The 19,212-nt window shown below is 38.5% G+C and overlaps 1 protein-coding gene across 1 annotated transcript; it reads left to right on the top strand.

Moving 5' to 3' along the window:
• The first annotated feature begins 486 nt into the window (after positions 1-486).
• Positions 487-18,491, top strand: morc2 (MORC family CW-type zinc finger 2). The gene is made up of 27 exons (XM_081355521.1): positions 487-692; positions 1,753-1,925; positions 2,451-2,504; positions 3,268-3,302; positions 3,411-3,479; positions 3,584-3,674; positions 3,754-3,862; positions 3,950-4,109; positions 4,202-4,313; positions 7,170-7,295; positions 7,428-7,507; positions 9,278-9,360; positions 9,508-9,593; positions 9,777-9,917; positions 10,760-10,914; positions 11,025-11,153; positions 12,534-12,639; positions 12,724-12,856; positions 12,938-13,024; positions 14,067-14,348; positions 14,444-14,731; positions 14,802-14,865; positions 14,946-15,084; positions 16,945-17,121; positions 17,197-17,290; positions 17,371-17,559; positions 17,741-18,491. Exons 2-27 carry the CDS (start codon positions 1,858-1,860, stop codon positions 17,807-17,809), a joined length of 3,126 nt encoding a protein of 1,041 aa, XP_081211647.1. The 5' UTR covers positions 487-692; positions 1,753-1,857; the 3' UTR covers positions 17,810-18,491.
• The last annotated feature ends 721 nt before the right edge of the window (positions 18,492-19,212 follow it).

The following is a 19,212-nucleotide window of genomic DNA, read 5'->3' as shown; positions in this document are numbered from 1 at the left end:
TACCCATTTATGGATAAAACACATTAAAAAGCAATGCATACAGCGCTTTGAAATCAATATATGTTTGAAGTGATCAAGCAGCTTGTTTTATGTTCAGAAAACACGGCAGACATTTTGTCCCCTTCGTCCATTACATACAACTTTCATCATCAGCATCCCCTTTTCACCAGGAACGATTGTCTAAAAAGCCTACACGTTTTACACCTTTAAACAGAAAAAAATATGTATATAACGTATCTAACCAAACGCGACTGAATTCATGCAAACCTGTATTTTAATATCACATAAAAGTTGTCTTATCATGATTACCTTTTATATGATTTTAAAACCAATCGCAGGAGACCAGCTTATCGATTAGTCGTGTTGTGCTTTAGCACGATTCCCTCCCCGCGTTTTTCCACACCACATTCCTTCATGGACCTGCAAACTTACTTCCTGCTTTACGTTGAATGACGGCGACTTCGACTAATCAGACGCGACTAATGAGCCAACGAGGAGTGTGATTGGCTGAGCGTGGCGAGGAGGGCGGGGTAAGCTGTTTCGGTGCTCGTGTGTTGTTCGAGGGAAAGCGCTTGCTGGAGCGATTCGAGGCCTTGCATCTACTTTCTATGAACGAAAAAGGAATAAACACGTTTTGTTTCGTAGTTTTCCCCATGCAGCAGGCAGAAATCGTTGGATAAAAAGAAACGGAGGTAGAGGAGTGGTTAAATGGTTTGCATTATTGAACTCACATTTACTGCTTGTGTTACTGTACAAAGGCTGTTGGTTTTTGTAAATGAAGACGGTTGTTTCTGGCCAGGCCGCAGTTATTTGACCAGTTCTTCTGTGCATGCGTTATTGTGTGAGCCAGGGGTTAAATTTGATTGATTTAGATGTTGATTTGAGTGTTTGGCGAATGAAAGTGTTAGCAGTTCAGTGTCTGCTGTTGCATGGATCTCAAGGGCCTTGGCAGCATGTGATGGCCTCGCGTGTGTTTCTGTGTGAATTTAATCAGTTCAAGGACAGACAGTAAAAACCCCACTCATGAGCTCACCTGTCTGGGTCATTATTTAGTCCAGGAGGGGGGGAAATATGCATTATCATTTTAAATAGCAAAAGTCTGTAAAGGTTCAATAAATGCATCATGGATGCTAAAGGAAAGGGTATCATTTTGGTTTGGTACATCATTTGCTTGGCAAAAAAAGTATATGACTAAACCTTTAAAAGAAGCACACAGAATGGCAAATGCTATAGTTTTGTATGTTTTCAACAAGTACTAATACTTCTCTCAAATTTTAGGTTATTCTCACAATAACATACTGCTTTACTATTTTTGCAGTATGTGTTATGCATACTATGCAGAGTATGCAACTACATTTGCCAGAATGCAGTATACAACATAACACTGCGTGGAATCCCACAATGCAACGCATTGCATTCCACATAGGAATGCATTGCAAATATATTGTCATCCCATAGTCAAGACTTTTTCAGTTGAAATTGAGCTAAAAATGCAATCTAATATTATTAATTTACAAAAACATTATATCACTGGATGCGACAACAGTAACGAAGCACACTACTGTTTGAAACATATCGCCCATTGTTGTCACTACTTAAAAAGAGTTTAAATCCCATAGATCCCAGTAAACATTGTTAAAATTCCTTTTTGAACATAGTCTTTTCCAATGAGTTTGTAAGCAGGTCATACATCACAATTTTGCGTTGGATGGCTAGTTTGTACTGACATGCTTGTTTTTGTTTGTTTTCTAGGTGTTGAACAATCACACATGATTCTCATGAAATGGGAAGAATGTAGAGACGAGACGTGAATACAATCAGCTAGTTTTCTTTTTTAATTTGTTTTATTTTGAGACGATGGCCTACACAAATTATAGCTCGCTAAACCGAGCTCAGCTCACCTTTGAATATCTGCACACAAACTCGTAAGTATCAATTTGAGTTAGCATTACAAATTTTCTTGCAAGCAACAAAGCAAAAGATGACATGAAACCTTGTTTTCCATCGGACTGATAAAAGTATGTGCGCCCTGACTCAATCAACCAATCAGATTGGAACTTGTGATTCTCAATAGCGGTCATTTTTGTGTGCCGACATGGTCCGTGAACAGTCCGTAGGATCCTGCTTCTACCCTCCGTAAAGCATTTTGCAATGACAACATTGCTGAAATTATTTATTGTTTCAATGAAAGTTACTGTAGCATTGATGAGCAAATTAATGCGCCCATTATTAATGGGATTGCAAACAATGCATGTTTTTGTGAATTGGAGGCCAAAGAACAATTTGAATGGGATGTTGCTCTGTTTAGACATGTATAACAATGTTCTAATAATGTATGAATTCAATTCTGACAAATACTTGGGTATTTATCGCCATAAAGGACAAAAGTAACAGTGGCCATGAAAAAGGTCATTTCTTTTGTTGTTTATCGATTCTATTATTGCCAACAGGACAACCCATGAGTTTCTTTTTGGAGCTTTGGCTGAACTAGTGGACAACTCGAGGTACAAACACTATTCAAGGTTTCTGACACTAAGGCGCTGTTTTCACCTGGTATTAAGATGAGTTTTGGTCGATCACAAGTGGACGACGGTAAATACAGTTGTTAACGTTTTGAGCTTGTCCACTTTCGACACTTCCAGAGGTGTTGAAAACGCATTCGACCGGATTGCTTTCGTAGTGTAAACGCTCATGTGATCGAATGTGTTCAAACAGCCACAGGAGACCGTCTTCTCTCTGTCTACTGATCTAATGAGTAACATTATGGGAAGAGCTCGAGCTAGACGGATTTCAACTTTATCAGCTGAAGACCCAAGTTTGGTTTGAAGACGAAAAATGTACCAAGCACAATGTTCTCTCTCCATTCCTGATTTCTAACACACACTCACAGCGTTCGGCTGGTCTTGTGTCTGTCAGAGCAGAAACTAAAGATGATGCTCTCCGTGTGTTTTTCCATCGTCTCCGGTTGCGTTCATATGTAAGTTACACGAGCGTATTTCATCCATTAGATCGAAAGATCTGAAAAAACCCTTACATTTACTCGCCCATAGACCCTCCCCTTGAAGAAATCAGGACAGAAGTGATTTAAAGTGGACAAAAAAGACAGATTAAAACACCAGGTGTAAACAGCAGTGTGTCTCCCTCGTCTACTTGTGATCTGATCAACCAAAACTTACTGGCTTCTTAATACCAGATGTAAAAAGGGCTTCTATCATCCATAAGATTTGCACTGTTGAAGTGAACATCCACTCCATTTCTTTTCTACAGAGACGCCAATGCCACACGGATAGACATCTACACAGGTTACATACAATGGTTTTTACTAAGTTGTAGAAATAAAATTCAACATTTGCTAAAATCTGTAGTATAACAAAATAGATTGTTAATATTGATTTGTTACCACCAATCAGAGAAGAGACCAGATCTGAGAGGCGGGTTTATGCTGTGTTTTCTTGACGATGGCACTGGAATGGACCCCAGTGAGTAAAGCAAAAAAAAACAAACCCTTCATACAACAAAATGCATGCATTTTCACTCAAGATCTCAAACACAACAGTGATGACAACAGAACTGTTTTGAATAGGTGAAGCCACTCATGTCATCCAGTTCGGCAAATCGAGCAAACGTTTCCCAGAGTCTACTCACATCGGCCAGTATGGAAACGGATTAAAGTCGTAAGTATCGTTAAAACCGACGAACTGCCATTATCTTGTTATTTATGTTTTTATACATAAACGTCCTGGTCTCTTTTAGGGGTTCCATGCGTATAGGGAAGGACTTCATTCTTTTCACCAAAAAAGACGACAAATTAACGTGTTTGTTTTTGTCGCGAACGTTTCATGAGGAAGAGGGTCTGGATGAGGTAAGAGGCTGATGGTGAAGCATCATACACAAACGCTCAGTCTAAGCGAAGAGCAGATCTCTAAATGCTTTCGGCCTGTTCTCGTAGGTGATCGTCCCATTACCCAGTTGGGACGTGAAGACCCAGCAGCCTCTGACTCAAGACACGGAGAAGTACGCTACTGAGACTGAACTCATCTTTAAGTATTCTCCTTTTAAGAACGAAGAGCAGCTATTTCGGCAGTTCAAGAAGATCGAAGGACCCAGCGGTTGGTTTTTACAGCACTTTGTCTGAAATGAAGGCCGGTTAATCAGATTGTGTCTGTTGAGGCCGTTAAATCTGAGTATTGTGTGTTCGTAGGTACACTGGTTGTAGTTTATAATTTGAAGTTGATGGATAACCGAGAGCCGGAGCTGGATGTGGAGACGGACCACCAGGACATTATGATGGCTGGGACGCCCGTAGAGGGAGTGTGAGTCCATTCGCTAATTTTCATAACCAGGGTTGTCTAATCCTGTCCAATTTCTGCAGATCTTAGCAACAACTCTTATGTAGGGCTGTGCAATTAATAGTAATTGATTTTCGATTTTGGCATCCAACGATTATGAAAACACAATAATACTTCACAGCGGTGTGCTTTTATTTCCTCCCTAAAATTAAAATCAAGTTTTTAATGTTGTTTATATGTCTATGTGGTGTTTTTAATATGCTTCAAGACAAACCATGTGTAAATTCATAAGTTGACACCATTGCTGAGTATTTTCTCCTTAAAACTGCAGTGAACCAAAGACAGTCTCAAAAACACTTTGAAATCGCTGGTGTTTCTGACGTCACAAACTACCTTGTAACCAACCAGATCAACGTGTGATCGTCAACGAGTGGATCTCTGTGAATGGAGGCGGGGCTAATTTGCATATTCATAGAACCGCGTATACTAAATGAGGCAAGGGTGTAGAGTTACATTCAAGCTATTTTAAGGCATCAAGAAAACCTTTTCAAGGAAAAAAACATTTTAAATATGTAATTTTGGTGATGAAAGATGAGTTTTAAGGGATAAACTTATTGACTACAGGGGGACTTTAACATCCACATCAGCCAAATAAGTGAGTGTTGTAAAATGCAGTCTACTGTTGCTAAACTGCGGGACGTGTTTGAACAGTTTATTGGATCCGTCCATTAGCTCTTTAAGTGACAGCAGCCTTATGCCCGGTACACAATGCATGATTAGAGATGACCAATCGAGATGACCCGATTTCTTTAGTCATGGCTTCTAAATCCGTCGTTCAGTGAGAGAGGTTCAAAGACAGCCGTTGTCACACTCTTGCGACCAAAGATAGCCTGCGATTATTTTCTGACACTGTCATAAATTTATCATGATGATCTCACAGTGTGTTTGCTGCTACGACCTACGTCTACTGACTAGCCAATAGAAATGCAACATGAAATGGCGTATTGATCAACGTGACATGGCGCTAAAACTTAAAACTACTTTTGCCATTTGTCCTCTTTTCCCTAGCCATGATCGCGTCCATATTCTCCTCTGTTTTTCAGCGTACATAAAAACCACAATTGCCAAAGTGTGATTCATCTTGCTCTATTTGTTCACCACTAGCGCATGCTAATGCTGCTTTATTCTTCTGTGCTAACTTGTGTCGTAGCCTAAGATTCAATAGGCTACGGAGATTCAATTAAACTTGGGTACCACATGTACAGTATGTAGACTCATACAGTCTACATACTGTACATGTGGTACCCAAGTTTATTAGATTCATGTCGTACAGTGCAATTTGTAATGATCTTATAGTATTGCTGAAATTGCACAGTCTTTAGCAGGCACAATATGTCATTAATGATAATCAAACAACAAATGACAAAGGGAAATCACTCACTGATCTTGCCTGAATAACTTAAGTAGATTCAATAAGGATTAATTTATATTTAATGTATACAGCAGTGTTATTTTACATTTGATTTTTCGATTTTCTTTTGTAGGCTATTACTTATCTGAATACCACTGTTAGTACATCTTCCTGAAAAACTTAAAACACTTCATTTAATTGAATTCATATTTTCATTCTGCTGTGCTTATTTGTCCGTTTTGTTTGTAATTAGTTTCTTTGTTCTTATTGTATTGCTGACTGCTTACTTGTCATATGTAATTGCTTTGAGGACCTTTTCTTACATTAGTTAAAAGTATAGCGGAGGATGTTTTACTTCCTGGTGGGTAACCTAAACTATTGGTCCTCCTAATTGTCAATCATTCTGGTGAATGAATCAAACTTTTCAAAAAGTGGAGAGGGCGGGTCTTATCTAAAATTTGGAAAGATCCTCCGCTATACCTTTAACCTAGTATTAATTTTAGATATTTTGAATTGCTCATATTGTGAAATAAGACTTTAATCATATCACCCACCAATAATAGTGTTAAATAATTGTGATTTTTGCCATAATCAAGCAGCACTGACTCGAAGCACACTTAAACTAGCTAGTCAAGATCTTCAGGATTTCTAGAAACTTCCAGACGGGTGTGAGCTAAACTCTACAGAAAGTTGGCCCTCCGGGTGCAGGATTTGTCATAAACCGACTGATATAGAGTGGTGTAGGCATGACGTCACTTTGTAGGCCAAAACGCAGAAGCGAGTTGCATTTTAGCACCGCCAGTTCCATCATCCCGAAGTCAATGGGTTTTTTGAATGGGATTTTGGTTAAATGGCTGAAATAAGGTGACACAAGACACTTTCATGTTTTATTCTACGACATAAAATACATCAGTATTACGCCACTCGTGATTTTTTTGAAGCTGTTACGTGTCTTGAAAAAGGCGGTTGCTAACAAGTGGCTAAACGAGACTACAGAGGCTGTCGAGGAGATTAAACACCGAACAAGTTAACTCAGTCCGCTTTTATAGCATCGTTATGCTTATTATTGTGCTCTCATAAACTATTCCAAGATTTTTAGATTAAAACTGGAAGAGTTGTCGGAGGATTAGTGTGACGTTGAAGTCGTGGGACTGTGATGTAGTTCGTTTATAGCCTACCTTTAGCTTTTTACTTCTGGGACTGCATTTAAGCTTCAAAATTCATGAAAGTTGCGTTCATCTGTGTTAATTATCTTGATGGACAAAACATTTAAGTATCATAAGCTTTTGTTGTTCACAGCGCATGTTTTTAGCGATAATCCAAAGGCCTATGGCTAAATCCTATTGGGTTTTTGTCGAGGGAACCAGCGTGATGCTAACTGACTAACATACAGTGTGGGTTTTTAACATGTTTATGTAATGTTGGATGTTTTTTGATGATGCTGAATGTACATTTGTTGTCATAAACAGAAAGCCAGAGAGGAGGTCCTTCCGTGCGTATGCTGCTGTCCTGTACATCGACCCCAGGATGAGGATCTTCATTCAGGGTCATAAAGTTCGAACCAAGCGATTGTCCTGTTGCTTGTATAACCCTAGGTAAACATGAAATAACACCAGCTTCACACATATACACTGCCTCAGGCTTTCATATCAAACCTCTTAATGTTGTGAAAAAGTTCTGGCAAAAACAATCCCAAATACAGAACAGCCTGTTCTTTTGACTTCTAGGATGTACAGATACACGTCGACGCGCTTTAAAACCCGTGCGGAGCAGGAGGTCAAGAAGGCAGATCACCTCTCGAAGCTCGGTGAGTTAAACCCCAGCCCACACAAACAGCTCAAACTGGACTAGTATTGCTGGTGGGTGTTAAGGGAAGTTGGCTTTGTGGGTTATGATAGCATTTCCTCTATCTGACCGTTTCTGCTTTTAAGCTCCACAAACACTGAACGATGAGTGTTGACAGATGTAGATGCTTGCTTTAAAAGCACACAGGAAATGGGCAAGTTTGTAAAGGCATCATCTCACACTTTCTTTGATAAAGATTCGAACAGATGAGGAAATGTAAATGGGTTTTAGACTAGATTCTTAGTGAAGTGAGTGAATTAGACATTGTGCCGGCGGTGGCACGGTGGTGGGGAGGTGTTTTTTATATATGAAGAGTTCAGATGCAAAAGCCTCTAAGTGCCATCTGAAATTTCCTTCTAGAATGATCATTTTTATCAAGCTTGTATGTTTATGTTCACTTATTTCACTTTAATGGCAATGAAAATTACCTATTAATTGTCATTAAAGTGAAATTACTGAACTAAAATATACGAGCTTGATAAAACTACTCATTTTAGAAGGAAATTTCAGATGGCACTTAGAGGCTTTTGCATCTGAACTCTTCATATATGTATGTGTGTGTGTATATATAATATATATATTTATATATACACACACAGCTCTTGAAAAAATTAGGGGACCACTGCAAAATTATCAATTTCTCTGGTTTTACTATTTATAGGTATGTGTTTGGGTAAAATTAACATTTTTGCTTTATTCTATAAACTCCTGACAACATTTCTCCCAAATTCCAAGTAAAAATATTGTCATTTAGAGCATTTATTTATTTTAAACAACACAATACTAATGTTGGGTGACTGTATGCCACTCCTGGTGCAAAAATTCAAGCAGTTTGGCTTTGTTTGATGGCTTGTGACCATCCATCTTCCTCTTGATCACATTTCAGAGGTTTTCAATGGGCTTCAGAAACTTGATATGAAACAAAGTCTCACCTTTCAAATTTGGTAATTTTTTTTAAACGAAATTTAAACAATAAATACCATTTTGTGGCTCTTTAATGTGTCTGACAGATCGCTGTAGAGCCTCAGTTAAAGCGGCTCGTGAACCGATCATCTCTTCCTTCTAGTTCATTTATAGCATCAAATAAACATGAATGAACATTAGAAGGAGTGTAGTTTTAACCGCGGGAAGACGTCAATACACACCGTTTTTCAAGATCAAATCCTCCAACGTTAATTCGGCAGATGGCGGATTATGATTGGTCAGATCGCCTGTCAATCAAACTCCCTAGTACTTTTCAAAGTTACTTTTCTACTCCAATTCATTTTTTGAAATTGAATCATATACATTTACACATGCAATATAGTGCATTATTCTCAAGCTGTTTTATCGATATCTTTCCACAGTTGAAACACTGGTTGAGGGATGTAAAACATCTCTTCTCCTGCGCTTTTTACTGGTAGCAAACAGCGTTGCATTGCTCATTGTCTCTTTGCTCGTTTCTCTCTCTCTCTCTCTCTCTCTCTCTCTCTCTCTCTCTCTCTCTCTCTCTCTCTCTCTCTCTCTCTCTCTCTCTCTCTCTCTCTCTCTCTCTCTCTCTCTCTCTCTCTCTCTCTCTCAGTTAACATGCTCAGCTGTCATCAACATCACTCATAAATCACAATAACTGATCAAATAAGGCTTTGACGGGACTAAAAAAATTGTTTTAGCAGCCGGCAAAAAATTTTAAATGTAGGAAAAACACTATAAATAAATGGCACTTGACTTGTGCATATGTTTGACTTCTCTCTAGCTGAGGAGAAGGCGCGGGAGTCCGAGAGTAAAGCTCGTGCCCTGGAGTTAAAGCTTGGTGATGACCTATCCAAAGAAGCCAGAGTAAGACACACACACAATTCAGACCCAGAACTATTTATCAATTTTTATCTATTTATTAAAGAAATTAGAATTTAGATGCTCATAAATTGCTCTTGTGAGTTTGTCGTATATGCAGGTTTTTAATAAATTTGTTTCATATGATTTCAGGCCGCACTGAGAAAGGCGCAGGATTCGGCTGTGGCGTTACGTGCCGAAGCTACTAGAAAACAAGCCATCCATGCATCCAAACAAAAGTAACACACCCCCATCCACTCCTACAAATACACTATGACCTCTTAAAGATGTTTTATAGCTATCACATTTGACTTTAGTCTTATATAGCCTCATATCCTTAAACACACTTGCTGACTATTGTCAAGATTTATTTGTATAACGCTCACAAAACACAGTTTCAAATCAGCGTTTTGTCGTTTCAGAGCTTTGAAAGAACCCAAGGAGCTGAACTTTATATTTGGTGTGAACATCGAGAGGCGAGACCAGGATGGTATGTTCGTCTATAACTGCAGCCGTCTTATTAAGATGTACGAGAAGACGGGACCACAGCTGGAGGGAGGAATGTGAGTGAATATCACACACAGATATTGCATTATACAAGCTGATGTGCAACAGTGAGGGATGCACCGATACAATTTTTTGGGGCCGATACCGATTTTAACAAACAGTTATTGGCCGATTCCGATATTTGTCACTTGCTCTCTTATTTGAACTTTTGTCATTAAAATAGATAGTGTTTTGATCATGTTTTAAATCAGCAAAGTAAAAAAAAAACATGCATTACGTTATACTAGTTTATTGCTGCATCGTCAAATAATTTCTAAACATGGATTGGATCCATTTAACATTCAGCAGGCCAACATAAATACGACAGAACAAAGATACATATGAAATAAACAGTGCTTTTAAGTAGGTTTTATAGGTTTTTTTAGGTACAGAAATAAATTAAACAAATGTAAAATAACACTGCATATTCTTCACTGTATAAATTAAATACATATATTATTAACACATTGAGACGTAGCTAAACTCTACTGTACAACAGTAATATATTTCTGTCACAATTACTTTAAGTAAAACTGAACTTTTATTTTGGCGGGTTGCTGTGAAGACCTTCGAGTTTCATAGGGCCCTTTACATATTAATCCTTATGAAAGTTACAAAAGTTATTTAGTCAAGAGTAGTGAGTGAATTATTATTTTTTTTTTTTATTTTTTTTTTGTCTTTTGTTAATTTATTAACATTAAAACGCAGACAGCAGTTGTTTTATTGACCTTTTTCATGCTATAGCCGACATGCCGATGGTTGTAAATTGATCAAAAATCGACGGCCAATACATCTGTGCATCTCTAGTAACAATAGCATTAACTGTGTGTGTGTGTGTGTGTGTGTGTGTGTGTATCAGGGCCTGTGGAGGTGTAGTAGGAGTGGTGGATGTTCCCTATCTAGTGCTCGAGCCAACGCACAACAAGCAGGACTTTGCAGACGCTAAAGAATACAGACACTTACTGAGGGCCATGGGAGAATATCTCGCCCAGTACTGGAAGGACATCGGCATAGGTCAGTCTGTGTTTGTCTTCTTTTTGTTGATAACTAACATGCGCAGGCATATATTATTTTTTATAATGTTTGTAATAAATTTAACATGAATTTAATGTTTCCCTCAACAGCTCAGAAGGGTATAGTGAAATTCTGGGATGAATTTGGCTATTTGTCGGCCAACTGGAACGCCGTCCCATCAAATGAAATTCGGTTTCGCCGACGGAGAGCCATGGAGATACCGGTCACCATCCAGTGTGGTACGAACATAAACTCACTCTCAGCACTTCACAAGCTTCCTTTAACATGCCAGAAACACAATTATATCCCAAAAACATATTTTGCTCTTACTCAGGGTTACTGATTTGATCCTAACTCCGAAGCCAAAGTATTACGCTTTTGTTCGATGTTGCTTTTAATTGTGAAACTTGATACTATCTGTATTTTTATTAATTATAATATGCTAAGCGATCAGACTCCGACTTCAAAATTCTAGACTTCGTTAAAAGTGTAATTTGACCTAGAGACCAGAGTCATGTGGGTAGGTTATTATGACTTGGGCAGGTAAGAAACCACCTAAAATACCCAAGCAATCACATAACAATGCCCTAAGAAACAACCAGAACACCCTAGGACATGCATCCTCAGATAGCGGACCGCTGGCTCGGTTTCAACCGGACCATGAGACATAATGACACATTAGCATAATTTTACATTTTCTACAGTTTATAGTATTCAGCTTATTACTCAGTTTATCAGTTATGGTAATTATAAATCATAAATCAGTTTATAGTAATTATCTTTTTGCTGCTATATCCTCTAATATTGATATCTAGAGCCAATGTGCTTGATTCAAGCCCTTTATGTTCCATGTGTAACACAAAGTTGAGATGTTGTTTCCCAGAGAGACAAAAACAATATGTGGTGTCGGAGGAAAAGATCCACGAGAGACGAGAGATGGCGTATTTTCCCCGGGTTTAATCAAATAATTTAATAAATACGTCACACTAATCTGTGTACATGGGGATTGAGTGAGAAAAAAGCAGACAAATAAACATTCAACTCTGGTCACAAATAGAAATGGAAATGAAAGAAAGTGCACTAAAGTCGGTAGAGCGGTTATCTCTTCTCCTGCTCACCTTTCACATCTATTACAGACACACTCTCTACACACATGCGCAGTTCTCATTGTACCGTTGAGTGACTCAAGTGACCGTTACTTCTCTCCAGCTAAAGACATAAAGGTCCACATTTAATAGCTGCAATGATGTGGTTATTTTAACAACAGCAGCAAAATAGATTGATACTTTTGCTAAACACTGCAGAAAACAAGAATGTAGCAAATACACAGGTACTTTTATTTTGTAAATTCTCAGACTCTCTGCTTTGGCTCGGAGGGCCCAATATCCTCATCTTTGATGAATATTTGAGGATAGGGTTTTTTTTTTGTTGGTTTTGAGTTTAGGATTTTTTCTTCTTCTAGTAAGTACTACTGATGCCCAGATGAAAATGTGTAACTATTGCAAAAAAGCATTGTCTGGACCTCTGCTCGGAAGAAAATATAGAGCCTGGGCCTCTTGGAACTTTAATTGAATACCCCCATAAAATCTAATTTCTTAATTGTTTTTATCTTCCTGTAGATAAGTGTTTGAAATGGCGGACGTTGCCGTTTCAGATGGATGCTGTGGACAAACGGTACCCAGACAGCTGGGTGTGTCTCATGAACCCGGACGGAACCCAGGACAGGTTGGGAAACTGGACACCAGAAGCAGTCTAAGCATTTAAGACTGTGTCTTTCTCATTGTTTTGTTTGTTGTTCTGTTCTGTTAGGTGTGATGCGTCTGAGCAGAAGCAGAATTTGCCCGTCGGCGTTTTGAAAAAAGACATCAAGTCGACAGAGGACAAACAGAAAGATCTGTCGGATAAAATCCGTCAGCAGCAAGAGAAACTGGAGTCCCTGCAGGTCTGTCTGTCACCTCAGCTCTCTTCTGAGCTTTGCTCTGTCTGTTTTGCTTAAATTTATGCTTTATTTCTCCTAATTCAGAAAACCACAACAATAAAATCAGCAGCAGATATAAAACGGCTGCCTCTAGATGTCAGTACAAAACCTACAGAAGAGCGCACGCCTCAGGTACAGTATGTGTGTAACTAGATGTTTGTGGATGAATCGCACACAAAAAAGTTATATTTCAGCCCAATTTTTTTTTTTTTTTATCTGCACCGCACATTTTCTGCCCAAATGTAGCTGGACATTTTTCATAGTACTTACTGATTTTTTTTTTTACCATGATTTATAATAAATATATATTTTATATATTTATATATATATTAATTTACTCATTTTAAATAATATATTTGTGTTCGCATTACAGTATGATAACTGTATGGAAGCTTGTTTCCGCCACAGAATAAAACATTTTTAAAAGATAATTGCTACTTTATATCTCACAATTGCAAGTTTACATCTCACAATCTGGACTTTATTTCTCAGAATTGTGAGCTATAAAGTCAGAATTGTGAGCTATAAAGTCAGAATTGTGAGCTATAAAGTCAGAATTGTGAGCTATAAAGTCAGAATTGTGAGTTATAAAGTCAAGTCAAGTTTATTTGTATAGCGCTTTTCACAATACAGATTGTATCAAAGCAGCTTCACAGTATTAAATCAAAATAACACAACAAGGTTTTTTTCTAGTGGAAAAAAAACGTCCATGTTTGGTAAGGCTGATCAGTAGTATTACTGATTGATTAAATTAAATTTAATCAAATTATTGATTGATTAAATTAAATATCCCCATATATAAAGTATAAAGTATTGATAAAGTATTAAATATAAAGTCAGAATTGTGAGCTAAAAAGTCAGAATTGTGAGTTATAAAGTCTTTATAACACAATTGCAATTTTATGTCACGCAATTCTGATAAAAAAGTCAGAATTGCGAGGTGTAAACACAATTGTGAGAAAAAAAAATCAGAATTGTGACATAAAAAGTCGCAATTACCTTTTTTTTATTATTATTCTGTGGCGGAAATAAGCTTCCATATAACTGGGAATATACTTAACTGTCATAAAATAAAGATCCTAAAAATGGAGATAAAGGGTTAATTTGACCTGGATATGTTTTTGATAGGTTTCAAGCTATTTATTGTTCTCTTTATTTTGTTGAACCCTTAAAGCCGACCCGCTCATCCCAGCGAGCAGCACCCCGCCCACGTTCACCCCCTCTCCCTGCAGTGGTCAGAAAAGCTGTCAGTCAACCGCAGATAACAAAAACTCCTCCCCCTAAACCAACGCCTCCTTCACGACCCGCGCGGACCCCACCAGCACCTCCACCCAAAGCGAAGCCGTCACCTGCAGCGAAGGCAACAAAACCCGCCCCCAAACCTGTAGCCCCGCCCCCAACTCCGCCCACAAAAACGCCGGCTCGCAGAGGTGCCATGCAGAGCCGCACTGCTACAGTAAGTCCGACTCAAAAACACATACATAAACTCAAACTTTATATATCTTGTGTTTTCACATTGTGCTTAAAAATATCGTAACTATTTCATGCTAGCCATCGTCCGCCAAGACTGCTGGCAAACAAACTCCACCCAGCAAGAAAGGAAACGTAAAAAAGGGTAGAGTCCAAGAAGAGGAGGATGACGAGGAAGAAGAAAGTGAAGAGGAAGAGGAGGAGGAAGAAGAGGAGGATGAAGAAGACAGTGCGTCAGAAGAGGATGAACCTCAACCCAAAAAATCTAAGATGGCGGCAGCTGTTCAGGCGCGAGGGAAAACTGCAGTGGAAAAAAAACCAGTCGCAGTCGCAGCAGCAGCAGCAGCAGTCAAACAGACCAACACTGAGGTACAGAATCACATCACACCGCTTAATTCACACTCAATACAGCTTTAATTCATCTCAATTTCTCTCTTAGGTTATCACGAATAGCACTAATGAAGATCTGAAGAAAGATGTGACAAAAAATAATGCACAGAAAGGTGATATGTATATCATTTCGGATTGTAAAGAGATGCGTGGAATTGTGTGATCGAGATCTAATCAATGGTGTGTGTTGTAGATAAAGGCATGCAGGTAGAGGCGAAGGTGAACGGCGAGTGGTTCACGGGTCGTGTAACCGCAGTAGAGACGGGAAAGGACAATGTACGCTGGAAAGTCAAGTTCGACTACGTTCCCATGAACACTCCAAGAGACCGCTGGTACATGCACAATCATACACTAATCAATATTAACCACATTTATGGCATACTGCACGAAGGGCCAGATTTACTAAACAGGGCAAATTAATGTGAGAAAGCAATCCCGAGATGGGTGAAGACATGCTTTTTCCAATGTGTTAAATAATGGCGCAAATGCCAGTTAATATACCACAGGAAACCATGTTGCATAAAGCATGTTGTGTGACTTATTTAAATAGTCTCCTCCCATAAATTTTGTGTCTGAAAGGGAAACTCTTAGGGGTTGCACAGACTAGTCGACTTTAATGCTTTGCCGTGACGTGTTTAAACTTGGCGTCGACTAGTGTCGACTGATCATGGCCTATAGAGGGCGCAACAGGATAAGAAATCTTTAAAGTTCACTTTTACACTCAGTTTTCAACAGTTAAAATGTCAAATACATGCATGCTCAGAGCGCTCCACAAGATATGTTTGATTATACCATCTAGATGCTCAAAATTGATCAGGTGAATGCATGTTTTAAACAGCTTATTGTACATGCAAGTTAATCGCCGTCCTAAACTAATGCACTGCTGCATTGTAACGCACACACCTACAGACAGTAGCACGCTCATCACGTGAAGATTGCACACAGAATCATTCAGTAACGCAGAAATATGTTCTAAACTCTGTTCTGTGATTTATCAATAAAGTTCTAGTATATATTTCTTAGTAAATAAAACCCACAGTAAACCCTTCACTAATAGTAGAGAGACGCTGCAAATTAATTCACACACTATCTCTCACTAATGCATTCATTTAAATGTAATCTTTACTGTGCTGTGTATCTGTATCTGATTTAGAACAAGCAGAGATCTGTGAGAAATATAATGACCAAAGACAAAAGAACTGATAAAAATAAGCTGTTATGTAGGAGCGCTGTCATATTGCCATCGCTGTGCACAAGGCAACCCGTGTTCGAGTCTCAGCTCGAGGTTCAGGCTTATTTGTTCATCAATGACGTCATCAGCGACTAGTCGACTTGACTTTATTCACATAAATGTCGGCTTAAAAAAATTGTTCAACCCCTAGAAACTCCTACAAATTAGTGTTGTCAAAAATATCGATATTTCAATATGTATCAATACTGAAATATCTGAAACGATTCTGATGGCAAAGTGACACACCTGCCTCCTCTCACTCACTCCTCTCATTCGCTCAGGTTGAATAGTTATGTTACAGGGCCTGAATTTTGGCGTGAGGTTGTGGGTATTGCACATAATTGTACTCATTCCTGCAAGTTTCTCGCTTTTCACACACGCACCACTGATCTATATAAGTGCTGTGCACATAAAGTCGCCTTTCATAAACGGCTTGTGAGTACCAAATTTAGTTCTTTTTCGTGGTTTAACAGTGCTTAAACAGTCAAATACACACAAAGTTGTCAAAATGTCTGTCTTCTGTAGTATTTCTCACCCGAATACAACTGTTAGACCCACCTCTAACTAAAAGCCATGTTTCATTTGTCTCTTTATTCTATTGTATTTATTTGTGCTATCGTTTGCAAAAAATTAAATTTCATATGTTCTTATTTTATTACGGACTGTTTAAATTTACTCTGCAAATTTAAAATAAAGCCTCCATGTTCCATGTGAAAGCTATTGCTACAAAATTACCCAAATTATCCCAAAAAAATTGAGATGATGATTTTTTTTTTTTGCAGAAAAAGGTTTAGCGCATCAAAATGATTACCTATATAGCTGATGGAAATGCCATTTATCAGTGTTTTGCATTTTTACCCCAAACCCGCGTTAATTTCCGACCCTGCTTCTTTTTCATCGCAACTTTAAAATTCGAATTGCTTTTGCACATGTTCATTTGTGTTTGTTTGTTTGTTTTCAGGGTGTTTAAGGGCAGCGATGATGTCCGTCTTATGCGTCCAGCCTCTCCAGAATCACGAAGTCCAGACACCAATCAGGGTCCAGCACGGTCTGTAACTCCGCCCACCGCTGCTGAGCCTGACACGACTCAGAGCGGGCCGAGCAGAGAGACCACAGAAGGCCTGGTGACCATGATGAGGTCTGTTTGTGGTTTGTTTCTGTTAATGATTTGTGTATGTTTTTCATCCCTACATTCATGGTCTGTTTTGCGCAGGACGTTTATACGGTATTTTTTCCCTCCGGATTTCCGAATCCCTAAAGATTCTGTGAACACTATGAGCGCAGAGGACCTTGTGGCCTTTCCCATCGTGAGTGCAGACCATCGTTGAGATATTTATAACAAGGCTAAATGATTTGAGTGCTTAAATGAGTGTCTTGTGCATTGCAGAAAGAGTATTTCCAGCAGTATGAGGCAGGACTCCAGAGTCTGTGTAATTCCTACCAGACGCGGGCCGAGTCTCGGGCGCGAGCCGTGGAGGAGAAGAGCAGCGGGGCAGAAGCCAAACTACGCGAATCTGAAGAGAAACTACGCAAACTCAGAACCAACATTGTCGCTCTTCTGCAGAAAGTCCAGGAGGTCTGAAACACACACACACACTCTCACTTTAATGCATTGACACACATAATAATATCCATTTTGCTATTTGTTTTGATTTTGTGGACTGTTGTCAAGGAAGTGAGAATAATGAGCTTTTTAGAATCATCAATGGGAAAGAATGTTTGGAAATTCCTTCTCATGCGTGTATTTTGTTCCACAGGACATTGAGATCAGCAGTGACGATGAGCTGGACGCCTACATTGAAGATTTGGTCACAAAGGGAGAGTGAAACCCTGCATCTCCTCTGTTTTACCTTCATTTTCACTCTACATTTGTGTTTCATGCATACTAAGAGTTCTAGCGGAAGACTGGAGATGATTGCTGGTCGGCCACATGTTCATCCCTATATACTGTGACAAAACTCTGTAATGCAGCAAAAGCTTCATTGCCAACTTCAACGAAATTTTCGGTTCGAAACGCCACTCAGGCTATCAGCAGCTGCTAGTGATGAGAGATTCAAATGCTTTCAACCTGCAGTTTCACAACTTTGTTTGATTTAAATCTACATTGAGGTTTTGAGTTCATGTTGGCTGTTTTTTTAGGGTCCCAGTATTGTAAAGCTTCATTCTCAAACCAGTTTTATGGAAGAGTCCTCAGCTGTTCTCACAGCTCGCATTGATCCTTTCAAAACAGTTCGACATTTTGAGTCTGAAAATGGGCTTTAACTTGCTGCTTTGTGATCCGTATTGTCTCAAGTTTGAGTTACTTCCTGATTCGGTTTCCATTTATTTGGATGTGATTGTTCAGTTCGTGTTGTTTTATTTTTAACCTTCCAGTTTCCGTTTTTTGGAATAAACACTGATCTGACGCTGGTATCCTCTTCAGTTACAGTATTTAGTCTTCATCTTTATATCTGAGAATATTTTTTAAAAAGTTTTATTAAAACAGTCCAATAAAGTTTAGGATGCACATTTTGGTCTAATGTTTCTGTTTGTGTGGAAAAAACAACAACTTTATAGTCTTGACTTGTAACCTCAGTTTAATTTATTAATTTGATAAATACATTCAATAATTAATTGAAATGAAGGGGGAAAAAAGTATATTGAACATACGTGCTTGGCTTTAAGATGGTTGCATTTTGCATAGCTGCTAGTACAGTGTAAATATATTGAACATAAATGTTGAAATTAAATGTGATGACGCCTATTTTATATGTATATATGTATGGAGCAAAAAAGTCCTTACTGTAAACATGAGGTCAATTATTCACTGAAATTGTATCGTTCTGAATAGAAAAATGAATATAGTTCCCTGGCGTTTTTTTATAGGGGTGTAGTTTCAGGAAGATTTAGTTAAGTAAAAAATGAAATTGACAACCTTTATATTAAATTCTTGACAATATATTTTTTTTAATAATTCAAAATGGCGCGCTTTTCTCCAGCAGCCGAAATACCGGTTCGCACTTCAAAGGAATGCTGTAAATTTATGAGGTAACCTTACTTCACAATAGTGTTTAATTAACCAATGAAATGTAAAAAGTAGTAACAGTAAGAATATAACTTTAAGGGACATGTTACCCACAGCTAAGTTTGGACGGGGAAATCCTTGCAAGACATTAAGACATGAGCATCATATAGCCTACTTAAGACAATATTGTGAAAGTACGTGAAATTTGGCATTATAGATCATGAA

Source organism: Scardinius erythrophthalmus (genome assembly GCF_964197995.2).
Source record: "Scardinius erythrophthalmus genome assembly, chromosome: 24".
In the NCBI taxonomy this organism is placed as follows: domain Eukaryota; kingdom Metazoa; phylum Chordata; class Actinopteri; order Cypriniformes; family Leuciscidae; genus Scardinius; species Scardinius erythrophthalmus.
The sequence above is the reverse complement of the archived record's forward strand: the minus strand, read 5'-3'. Positions and strand labels throughout refer to the sequence as shown.